Raw genomic sequence first — 13121 nt, 5'->3', positions numbered from 1 at the left:
CTTTTTTTTTTCGCTGCATCTTTTTTTTTTTTTTTGGGGGGGGGAGGGGGGGCGCGTCTTCGACTTCGACTCTCTCTCCTCCTCCTCCTCCTTCTTTGCTTTCTCTTTTGGGCTGCTTTGTCTGTCTCTAACTTGCTCTATTTTGTTTTTTGTTTTTTGTTTTTTTTTGTTTTTTTAGTTCAACTATGCCTTTGAGTCTCTATTAGAAACCAAAAAAAAAAAATACAAATACAAAATAAGACTTATATTAAAAAAATACACTGAAAAAAAATTACAAATAATTAATTATTCACAAATAATTAATTAATACAATATGTTATTGGTTTGTTTTTTTTCCTTTCTCTGTTAGGAAAAAAAATTACAAATAATTAATTAATCACACATTACATTGCACTGAAATTATTTTTCATTTATTAAATTTGTTGTGTAGAAAATAACATCGGAAAGTAATAGAAAAGATCCAGCGTGGCAACATACCCATTGGGTAGAGGAGAATAATTTAAACAAGTTTAAGCGTAATTTTTGTAGTAAAGTATCAAATGGAGGTGTTTATCGGGTGAAACAACACCTCGCAGGAGGTTATAGGAATGTCACTGCTTGCCCGAAGTGTCCAGCTCATGTAAGAGAAGAGATTAGAGAGTTCATGTCAAAAAAGAAGACACAAAAAGAAGAAATGAACATGTTGCCTGATTTTGATAACATGGACATGGAAGATGAAGATGATGATGTTGTTGAGATCAATGTCAATCAACGCCGTAAGTTGACAAGTAGCAGCCAAGGTTCATCCAAAACCAAAACCAAATCCAAATAAAAAATGCTAAAGAGAAAAGGGTCTATGGATGTTTACTTCACACCCAATCCTGAATCAGTGGTGAAAAATCAAAGAGACCAAGCAAAAGGGAAGCAAACACAAATTGATTCGAATGACCCTTACAAAAAAGAAATGAGAGCTCGGGCAGTGCAAAGATTTGCAAGGTGGATGTATGATGCTGGTCTCCCTTTTAATGCAGTAAATTATAAGAGTTTTGGACCAATGATTGAAGACATTGGGCAATATGGTCCCGGTATAAAGCCACCAACTTACCATGAAGTGCGGATTACCCAACTCAAAAAAGAGGCAAAACATACTGAAGATTTGATGAAGAATCATAAAGACAATTGTGCAAAATACGGGTGTTCCATAATGGCTGATGGCTGAACTGATAAGAAAGGAAGGACATTGATTAACTTTTTAGTTAATTGTCCAAGAGGAACTATATTTGTTAAGTCGGCTGATGCTTCTAGCTATTCAAAGGATGGGTAGAAGCTATTTGAATTACTAGACAAGTTTGTGGAGAAATTTGGAAAAGAGAATGTGGTGCAAGTTATCACTGATAGTGCTGCAGCTAATGTGTTGGCGGGTAAGAACTTAGTAGCAGGAATCGTTCAACTTGCTCATGATTCTTCCTCAAAAGCGCGATTTTGCGCTTCTGACTCAAATTCGTAGAAAAATAGCGAGTTTGATGCGAGAGAAACGCGAATCTGATCGATTCCTAAATACAGAAGAAACGAAATAGCCCTAAATTTAGAAGAAACGAAAGAGGAGAGAGCAAGGAGAACCTGGTCACTGACTTCCCTCTGGTTGCCGGCTTTGATCTAGCGCCAATCGATTCTTCAATCTCGATCTCGTCTCTTGATTGACCTCATCTCTGTCTCGCGCCAATCGATTCTTCGATCTCGTCTCTTGATCGATCTTCTCTGTCGATCTCCTCCTCTCTCTCAGTCGATCCATCTCTTCTTCTTCTTCTCCTTCTTCTTCTTCTTCTCTCTCTCTCTCTCTCTCTCTCTCTTTCTGAGTCTCTCTTCTCTCTTGTTTTTTTTTATTTGTTTTGATTATAATATAATATTAAATAAAGAAGATGGGTTATAAATATATTTATTTTACCTTTATAAATATAAATGTAATGGGTTATATATACATATTAAAGTAATGTTAATTTTTATATCTACAAAAAATTCATCTACAAAATAAATGGATTTTAATTCTAAGTAAAATCTAACAACACAAAATAAAATACAATTTATAACAATTTATGATAATTATAATATATTTCAAATATTAATTGGAGAAAAAAATTATATCTCACAATATATTTATATATATTATTTAAAAATATAATTAATAAAAATAATATATAAACGCTCTTAATCTACAACTCCTCTTAGTGGCCACGTTCCCCAGCTCCCACTCCCGCTCCCGCTTCGTGCAACTATAGGTAAGAATCTTTCTTCCTTCCTTCCTTACGTCAAAATTGTTTACTCATAGTTTTTGTATTTAAAATTTAAAACTTGAAAATAATAATTCTTCGTAATTGTTACATTATAAGGAGGTTTTTGAAAGCCAAGTATGAACACTTGTATTGGACACCATGTGCTATTCATTGCTTGGACTTGATGTTAGAAGACATTTTCAAGATAGCTCGACCGAAAAAGACATTTGAAAGGGGTATTGCAGTACATGGCTACATTTACAACTGGCCTACGTTGCTAAACATGATGAGGCGCTATACAAATCTGAAAATTTTGATCAAGCCTGCAAAAACTAGATTTGCAACCGCCTTTTTGACTTTGTCTAGGATGCATCAACAAAAAAACAATTTGAGGAAGATGGTCACCTCCAAAGGCTGGACCTCAAGCAAATGGGCAAAGAAACCACAAGGTATAAGAATGGCACAAGCTTTGTTAATGCCTTCATTTTGGAATACTGTTGTGTTTGCCCTTAAGGTCTCCAGTCCTCTCGTCAAAGTGCTTAGATTGGTTGATACCGAGAAAAAACCTCCCATGGGATACATTTATGAGGCAATGGATAGGGCAAAAGAATGTATTGCAAGTTCATTTGATCATAAAGAAGAAAAGTATAATGAAATCTTCGAAATCATCAACAAAAGGTGGGATATCCAATTGCATCGGCCTTTACATGTAGCTACGCACTTTCTTAATCCAGAATTCTTTTACCCAAAAGCATTAGAGGTGCAAAAAGATCGTGAAGTGATGAACGGATTTTATGAATGCATGCAAAGGTTGGTCCCGGATGTCACTGTTCAAGATTTGATCACTAACGAGATGAATATTTATACGAAGGCTGAGAGCTTTTTGGGCAAGCCTGTTGCAATTAGGCAAAGAAATACAAGGGTACCAGGTAATATATTATAGATTCATAGAATTTGTTTTTAGTAATACTTTTAGTAAAACTCAATAGTTGGTAACAATTATTTCTATCTAGTGATTATCGCAGCTAATTGGTGGGCATCATATGGTTCTAAAATCCCAAACTTGCAAACTTTGCCATAAAAGTCCTTAGCCTAACATGTAGTTCATCAGGTTGTGAATGAAATTGAAGTGTATTTGAACATGTGAGTATTTAACATTCTAACTAATTTTTTTGTTGAATTCAAATATTTTTTATTCTCATTATATAGAATTTAATATCTTTTTAATACTTGCAGCTTCATAGCAAGAAAAGAAATAAATTGGAACAATGTCTCAATGATTTAGTGTTTGTCAAATATAATAGAACATTGAGATTTAGATATGACATGTGCAACACTCTTGATCCCATATCTTTGCAAAATATTGATGAAAGCAATGAGTAGTTACTTGGAAGGATGGATGGAGAATCAAATGAAGATAATGAGCTAGTGTTTGATGATGATGACGATGATGGTTTGACGCAGGCCACTGTTGCTAGAACTTCTGGAGTAGAAGAAAGTAGCCATGCAAGTAGAGCAACAAGTTCACGCTCAAAGGCACAACCGAAGATATCTAAATCATCAAGATTAACTCCACTTCAATTAATAGATGAGGAGGAAGCAGGCTCAGATGATACAGAAGAGGAAGATGTTGAGAGATATAAATCAACTGATGGAGAAGAAGATAATAGTTTGCTTGCCATTGATGTTGAGGATGATGATTGACTGACCGACCTAACCTACCCTTTCTTATGATATTGATGTTTTGAAGTGTTAAGACATATATTAGTATTTGTTGGATATTTATGTTTTGGATGTTTAGTGTTTATGTTTTTTTTATTTTTATTTTTATTTTATTGAATGTGTATTATTTTATCTTTGAAAATTGGAATGCTATGTAATATGTACTTTCATGGCTTTGAGAATTATTCTATAATTTGTCTTGAATCTTGATTACTTTTTATTTTAAAAAAAAAATTTGTCTTAGTACTATGAATGATAAGTCTATGTTAATTTTTCTATTTTTTACTAAGATTGTGCGCCTTACTTCAATAAAGCCCGCGCCTCGCCTTGCACCTTGCGCCTAGGCCCCGAGAGACCTTCAGCGCCTTAGTGCGCCTTGAGCTTTTAAAAACACTGCCTTGGAATACTTGAGTCTTTGTTACTTTAATGGGAAATTTAGTCAAAAGTCCCTTTATAAAATTGTGTAGTGTTAGAAGGACAAGTAAATAATTTCTAATGCATAAAGTCCTTTAAAATTTATTTATCATGATTAAGCACATAAAAAACATGTATTTTTAGACAACTTTGCCCTTTTATCTTTCATTACTTTTCTCTTCTTATTTCAACCATCAACGTGATAAAAACTCTCTCTCTCTCTATATATATATCGTCTTCAATATTCCAAGTTGAAAATTCCTACAAGATTACAAGAGATGGTTCCACAATCGAGTCATAAAACTTCGATAATTGCTATATTTCGAACCTTCTTTGTTGTATTTCGATGATTGTTTGGATCGAAACTTGCGATTGAGCCGTACAAGAGATGTATATTTTATTTGTTTCTTCAGATGAAATAGTAAATTATTGTTAAAAGATTTCTTGGTGAGATTGAAGATTGAACAATGTGTATTTTGTTTGTTATGATTACTTTTTATTGAGTCTGGTTGAATAACAATATTTTTGTTTGTTTTTATATTAATTTTACTTTTGTTTACTCAGCTAATATGTGTCTTGTGTTTTATTAGTTGATATGCTTTGTTTTAAAGTGACAGCAAAATTTTTATTCAATATTTCTGCTTGTGATGGTAACAATTATAGTGACTATGGTGTTTAGTGATAATTATGGTATTTTACTATTAAAACACTAAAATTTCACAATAAATTGGAGTAAAATTTTACTATGAGATAGAGTAAATTTTTATTGTTGACGTTAATTTCAACGGCAAAAATTTTATTATTATTTTTTAAAAGAATTTCATAGTCAACATGGATCTTATTTGATAGATATCTTGACGAGATGATTCTAAAAATACCAATTTTATTAAAAAGCGACATCTAGATCAAAAGTTATATCATTTTAAAGTTTAAAATATTAAATTACTCACTAAGGATATTTTAGTAATAGTGATGTGTGCTAGACTTTTTAAGTAAAAATTTGTGTGCTTGTCTTTAATGCATGAAAGTTTTATTATGAGGGGGCTTTGACTAAATTCCCCTAATTTAATTTGTTTTCCAAGATTTTCTAAATTATAAAGAATGTATTGCATGTTAATAATCTTTACTTCAATATAAACAAATGTTGTAAAGACAATTGAAGCAGTTCAAAATTAATTAAAATTCTCAAATTTTTTGCACTCAAATTTTGAGATTCCATTAATTTCTTCCAGATAGGACTCGATGAGCTTCTAAAAAATCCAGCTATTTGTGTCTGTATGTATATCTTTTTATTCTTCTTCCTCCTACCCTCCTGGCTATGAACCAAAAGCAACTCTCAGATACCTTATTTAGTATACTGTCCAAAAGTTGCAGCAAGCCTTTTCTTAGAATTGCATACTAAAATTAGCCTTACGCCACAAACAGTTGAACCCCAATTCTACCCTAACCCTTTGATGCAAAGTGAAAGAAGCTCAAGGAAGAGTAAATTTAGAGAAGCAACGATATTGGGAAATAGGCATTGTTTCAAAGAGAAACCGATAAGAACTATACATAATCATGCTTATATTATTATTAGAGTCTTATTTTATAATTATTTTATGTTTTTAGGATTTTTAAGCTTGGGGGTATTTTGGTAATTTGCAGAATTTTTTGATATGAGTTGTCTTGTGGGTCAAGTTATTTAATTAAGTTATATTTATGTTTCTTATTTTGTCTTAAATTGGTTTTGGAAGTTAAAGATATTATTGTAGTAGTTTTCATTTTTTGTTCTAGTTGGTTTAGAAAGTCTTCTAATTCTATATAAAGTCATGAATGCTTATAATTGAATAAAGTTGATATTTTAGAGAATTTTAGAGCTTTTAAAGCTTTTTTATGTATTGTGTGATGCAATCAAACCGTAGGTGTGATGCCTAAGGGATTCTAGAGGTGATTCCTAGATCTTTCTTCTTCTTCTCCTTCTTTCCCTCTTTTTATTTTCTGCACTTTTAACAGCCCAAAATACTGTTCACGAATCCACCATTAACAGGCTCATAACAGCCCCTAAAACAGTGTTAAATCAGCCCCAAAAGCCCACTGTCGTGGCTGTCCCTAATTGTCCTACATCACCCTTTTTCTTCTGTCCTCAATCATAAACCTACACATCTAATCCCCAGCCCAATATCAGTTGAATTTAGGCAGCCTTTGTCTCCTTTTTTAAGGTTATATCCACAATAAATCTATAACTACATGTTTTCAGCAGGGTGCAAGATTATTCCAGGCACTTGTCTCTCTAATGAGCATAATAATAATTTCTGAAAAATGATTACTGGTCTGAAGTTATTCCCATACAGTTGACCCACAACTTGGCTACCCACTTGATTGGGACACAAGGCTTAGTTTGGTCTGGTTTTAGGACTGACAAAAAAGATTTAACTTGTCATGAGTAGGTTGGTAGGAGTTTGCAAATTGATATTGCTCATCTCAAATCTGGTATACTCAATCAGTGAATATATTTTGATAAAAGATGTCTGAACAGTTTGAAAGGACGACAGTGTATGCAATTCTCGTAGTCTTGGTACATTCAACAAAAAGACCATTGGGTCTTCAGATTATTGCTAAGCACTTCTTTAGATTAATTGTGAATTTATTGAGGTCCTCAGTGTGATTGTCACTGCATCTTTAGGTTACACCATTGAGAAACCTTCAACCATATGATTAAATTTGCCTGCTTTTTAGCAGCATTTCTTCTACATTACTCCACACAAAGTCAGTCCAATAAACAGAAAAAGAACTCTGGACAATGATCTGGTTAATGGTCTACATTTATTCCCCTAGGGTGGTGAATTGACTCAGAAAAGGAATTCACAGTTCTGTTCTGAGAGTAAAGGACTTACGCAGAAGATTTAACTGGTCACATGATTAGGTTGGTGAGACTTGCAAAATATTTCACGGGTAGGAAATGAGTAGATTTAGTTAGTCTGTCGACAATAACCCATATGGAATTCATACCTCGGGCGTTCGGGGTAAGCCAACGTTTCTCAAAGAGCACTCAATTAGTAGAATAAATATTGATCAAACAGATCACAACAGATTGAAATTATGACCATATACGCAGTTGCTTCTTCTCAGAATTTAACAGAAAGAGACCACTGGGTCTTCAGATTGTTGCTGCACACTGGATGTTTAGATTACAAATTTAATTTACTGAGGCTCTCACTGATGGTTATTCTTAACAGAAATTATATTTAAGTCAATTATGTCATTGACTCATTTGGAAAGGTAAAATGATGACCAGATACTACATGCTTCACGTGAAAATACCTTGGAGGCATAGAAGCTAGTTTCACTAATTCAAGAGATCAGGTCTATGGTTAAACTACAGTAGTTAAACTACAAAAAAATAAAATAAAATGGAGGTTAAATCACCATAGAAAATTAGGAGTAAATCTGATATTCCTAAACACCACGCAAAAAACAAAAAACACAACAACAAAAGAACAAAAGAACAAACAAACAAAACAAAACGCGATAAGCTACCTGAGATTCAGATTTAAAATTTAAAAAATAAATAAAAATAAAAAATAGAGAAATAAAAGAATGCAAATAATTAGTTTTTAATTAATAAGCAAAGGACTATGAATATTGACATCCAAATACAGATTTCAAGAATAGGCTTTTAGAAAGCACTCAAAGTTCCCCGGCCCCCCTCTCCCCTTCACATGCACACAAAAGAAAACAACATATATATGTAAAATATGGTGGGAACAAATGGTATTCTTATGCTTTCATGATCAATAATTGAGCACACTTACAGTACGCTGTCCAGGAACTATCCTTGAAACAAGACGTAGTTCAAGCCGTTTTTCTGCTTTGCCATAGTACCATATCAATGCAGCTTCATCCTGCAATGTAGCCAAAAGAACCTGAATAATGTCAATACAGAAAAAAAAATGCAGGGCATGCCACTTTGAGAATTGATATATTAATTCTCAATCTTGGTATCTCTCGAGGGAATATCAAACTACACCATGGATACTTTTCCACTCAGAATGGAGAAAATATATGGGGATCCTTGATGAAATATCAGCTTCTTTAGTTTTCTTCATCAAAATAGACCATAGAAAGAATGTTGAACCCCGTGAAATTTTCAAATATTTTGGGCTCCTGTGTTTAAAATTTCTTTGGTATGAAAAGTTTGAGTTGCTCCAGAAATTATTACTAAACATTTTATTAGACTTCCAAAGGAGAAAGAAGAAAATGCACATCCAAAACAAAGAGAGGATTAATGTAAATAAGTCACTATTTTGGTTTTGAGTCAGATTTGATCACATGAATTTTATTATCTTTTATTATTTTTCTTTTTCTTTTTCTTTTTCTTTTTCTTTTTTAATGTGAGCACTTTGGCGTTTATGCAATGTCAGTGGGTCTAGCAATGCCCCAGAATGGGATTGGTCATTTAATGTTCATGGTGGCATTGTTGTCAAATAACGAATAGAATCGTGAATCATTTTGTTAAAATAGTAAATCGTGAATCATATCGAATCATGAATCGTAAGATTCATTTTATTTAATACAATATAAAATTCTATATATTTATATACATATAAAAATACATACAGTGTTTAAAATAAAAGAAATTATCAATATAACTAAATTATATATGGATATATGGCCTTCTGATCAGAAGACTTTTAACTTTTGGGGGACCCACATTCCTCAGAAGAAGAAAGGTGAAGGGAGGCGAGAGGGCTGTGAGAAACCGAAGCTTCAGGAATAAGAGAGCATTTATTGAGATTAGAGGCGATTAGAGAGCTTGTGTGTGAACCTGTATCTGGGTTTTGCTCGGTGGCTGGGTTAAAAACCCCTGTTTGCATCACAGAGAGAGGAACAACACAGAAGTGCCCTTTACCTGTTCGACAAAATGCCCCAGTGAAACCTTGTCACTGTGCTGTCATAAGATGATTAAGGAGAAAGAGAAAGAGAAAGAGAAGGACAATGAGAGGGACAGAGAGGGTAGTAAGCTATCATTGAAGAAGGGCAAACTTGCCAAGAGCAAACTAGCCAAGGGTAAATCAAAAAGCAAATCTTCGACTAAGGTATCTTTGAAGGAGTTTGTAAATCAGGTGGATCAACTATCTACTGATGATATGCCTAATGTACTTCCCCGCCGGTCTACACGCATTCGAGGCCCCCCCAAATCTCTTTCACTTGGAGATTTTGTGGGACCGTGGCAAGGGTCCTCAAATGTAAACAAGAGGGGATTGAGGGACGTAGATTCGGAGGATAGCTCAATTGAGTGTGATTGTGATCTTGGTACAACACAATTTCGCTGGACTGTGGAAATGCAAGCCTCACCTGAGCAATCACCAAAGCAGCATCAAACACCTAATGCATGGAACACACCAACTAGAGTGCTAACTGATGTTGAGCAGTGGCCAAAATTGACCACTGTGTCCCCATTGGTGGCAAACGAAATGATGTTGTCAAATAAATTTGGCTCACTTAGTGCTGATCAAAGGAAAGAAGTAATGGGTTCCAAGCAACGAGAGAGTGATAAGCCCGTGCGAGCTTGTCGAAATGAGGATTCGGTTGATCTACATATGGAAGATGGTAGTGAAGGTCTGGATACACTTGCTATATCAGGTAAACCTCTACAAGTTGGGAGCTCTTTAATTAAAGAAGAGATTAACAAGGTGTCAAAATTGAATTATAAAATAGGTGTCCATAAGATTGAGAACCAAGTAGATGGCATTTACAATGTCCCTATTGAGATCTCAAAAAAAGGCTTTTCTCATTGGGAAAATGCTTTGGTTGGATACTTCATTTATAAAAGATTCTCTTTCCATTATGTGAAAACTTGGGCGGAGAAACTTTAGGGAAATTTGCTTGAGGACGTTGTCTCCATTGACAATAGTTTTTTTATTTTTAAAGTAAAAAGTGAAGAGGCTATGGACACAATCTTGGAAGATGGCCTCTATTATGTTGGGGCTAGATTGATTGTTATTAAAAAATGGCAACCTGGACTAAAACTAACAAAGTGTGAATTTTCAAGTGTGCCATTGTGGGTGAAGTTGTACAATGTTCCTTTGGAACTTTGGAGTGAAGAGGGATTGGGTTACATAGCTAGCATCTTGGGAACTCCTCTTTATTTGGATGAGCCAACTTTCAAGAGAAGCAGACTTACGTTTGCGAGAATTTGTATTGAAGTGCCAGCAAATAAAGAGATCCCTAAGTCTTTCAAAATAAATCTTGGTTATGGTGACCCATATGAGATTCAAGTTGAGGTACCATGGAAGCCCCAAAGGTGTGATGGTTGTAAGACTTTTGGCCATACCACTAATTGTGCCCTCAAAAGCCAAAGTCTTTGAACCCTCCCTCCTTCAAACATGAGTGGAGAGTCAAGGACACTAAAACACAAATTCCGACTAAATGGGAAGTGGTGAAGAAAAATGGGAGAGATGGTGGGCAAGGTTCAACGCCATTGATCAACAAAGAGAGAGAGACACAGTCTTCTATCCCCTCAACATCTAATGCCTTTGATGTCCTTGGTGATATGGACGAGTTAGGAAATGGAGATTCAAGTCAAGAGTTGAGAAATAGAGGAAGTCCATCTCCAAGTGATCCTAGTTATGGGGAGACTTCAAAAGAGGATAACAGAAGAAAACTTAAAGCGAAACTTCATGACTTGAAGAATGCCAGAAGGAAATTCTGAATCCTTGTTTTGTTGGGAATGTTGTGCTTGTTTTCTATAAGCTCAGTTTGTTTTTTGATGGAGTAGTTATTTTGTTTATTTTTGTGCTCCCATCAAAAGCTGTGTGTTGAACTTCATTGTATATTTTTCTTTTTTGGTTATAATATGACTTACTTATCCAAAAAAAATATATGGATATACATATAAAATCATGTATAGCAATATAACTAATTACTTTCTTCTATATATTTTCATAGTTTGGCAACAACGATGTTGTTTCATGCATTATGTAAACAAAAATAGAAATCGCAGTGAATCACAATAAATCGTACTGAATCATAAATTGAATCATACGATTCACTCAATTTCCGATTCAACAGCATGATTCAAATCGTTTTTGTTGAAACTTGTATCAAATTGTATGAATCAAATCATGAATCGTACCATTCTAAAAACCATGCATAGTGGAATAAAAACAAATAACAAAAAGTTTAAGTAGAAAAAGGCTTGATCAAAGCATAAAAATCAACTAACAAAAGCCTAGCTTTTTAGATGCAATAATTTTATTGAAGTGTTCTTGTTTTTGAGACGTCGCCTGCGTGATTCGAACTACTAACCAAGCACTCAGTACCACACACATTAACCACTCAGCCAAAGCCAAGCTTGTAAGTGTTCTTGTTCATTTACAAAATTAAAGTGGCTTGTTCATTTTTGTGATTTTTGAGCTAAGAAGCATGGACACACAACACAACAAGGACATGCAACATGAAACGTACACACCCACACGTGGGACACACCCAAAATATATGGTTTTATGCATTTATTCTATATCATATATATGAATATTTCAATCAAAAATACTAAAAACATGCAACATAACACTGATTCCTAAAGTTTAAACGAGGAATTAATAGGTATAAATCTATATTTTTTTTTCTTGTGTATCCTAATTTTATTCAAACTTATAATGTGTTTTAAGAAACATCAACATTTCTAAGAAGGTAGTGTGCCATCTCGGACACTAAGATGACACGACACACTTCAGACACTTCTCAACACTTATCAGACATTTATACATTTATTCAATGTCATATTTATGAAAATTTCAATCAAATATAATAAAAAAAAAATGCAATATAACAGCAATTCCTAAAGTTTAGCGACGAAGGAATTAATTAATAAGTATAAATTTATATTTTTTTTTTTAATCATTATATCCTTATTTTATTCAAACATAATGTATTTTATACTAAGAAATGGCGACAGTTCTAAGAAGGTTGTGCGTCGTCTTGGACACTGAGACGACATGACACTCTTTGGACACTTCCCAACACCTATCTGACACATGTCCAAACATGTCTTACTATTTTTAAAAAATTCTAAACTTGGACACACTTAAGAAAATTAGGGTACAAATGTCATTTAGACATACATGAAACACACTATAATTTTGAATAAAACAACGTGGAATCCAGTGATTAAAAAAAAAAATTATACCTATTCTCAACCTTTAGACTTTAAAAATTATTATATTTGAATTAGATATTCAGAAATATAATATATAATAATGGTTTATCCTTATCCCTATTGTTTAATTTAATAAATATATAAAACTATATATTTTACGCAACCCCCCACGTCATGCCCTAAAATTTTTGTCTCAGCATGTTCATGTTTGTGCTTCTTAGGTTTTATGTGTCTAAGAAATAGACATGTGTGTCCCAATAATGGACACGTGTAAACCCAAAGTGAATGAAGCATCTCTAGGTCAATTTTTTTTTTTTAAATAATATGACAATTGGAAATGTGTCTGCCATGTGTCCAGAAAATAATATGACATTTGGATGTTGGACACAAACATGCATCTTCTTAGCTTTTAAGTACGTTTTGATTATTTGTTATTAACTTTATTAGTTATATTATGCACAATATACGATTGTAGTCATTTATTAATGTTGTCACCCAACCTTTATTACAATTCTATTCAAAGTAAAATAATTAAGTGACAATATTTTCTCTTTATTTAGCATAAAAATCGCATTCATAATGTTATTGTTAGTTTACGT

General features: G+C 33.6%; 1 protein-coding gene across 8 annotated transcripts in view; it reads right to left on the bottom strand.

Annotated features, from left to right (window-relative positions):
- The window catches only part of LOC114298351 (PH, RCC1 and FYVE domains-containing protein 1), a 64285-nt gene that overhangs the window by 45528 nt on the left and 5636 nt on the right, over positions 1–13121 (bottom strand). For 4 of the 8 annotated variants that reach the window (XM_028242916.2, XM_028242917.2, XM_028242918.2 and 1 more), the window contains one exon: positions 8177–8287. The exons of 1 other annotated variant lie outside the window; for it this stretch is intronic. In XM_028242916.2, the coding sequence (XP_028098717.2) occupies positions 8177–8287 (111 nt within the window). The remainder of the gene's footprint in view (positions 1–8176; positions 8288–13121) is intronic. 3 more of the 8 variants (XM_028242919.2, XM_082894406.1, XM_028242921.2) reach the window with 1 other exon arrangement.

Source organism: Camellia sinensis, chromosome 11 (genome assembly GCF_055761805.1).
Source record: "Camellia sinensis isolate YWXY chromosome 11, ASM5576180v1, whole genome shotgun sequence".
In the NCBI taxonomy this organism is placed as follows: Eukaryota; Viridiplantae; Streptophyta; class Magnoliopsida; order Ericales; family Theaceae; genus Camellia; species Camellia sinensis.
This window is presented reverse-complemented; position numbering and strand designations above follow the sequence as displayed.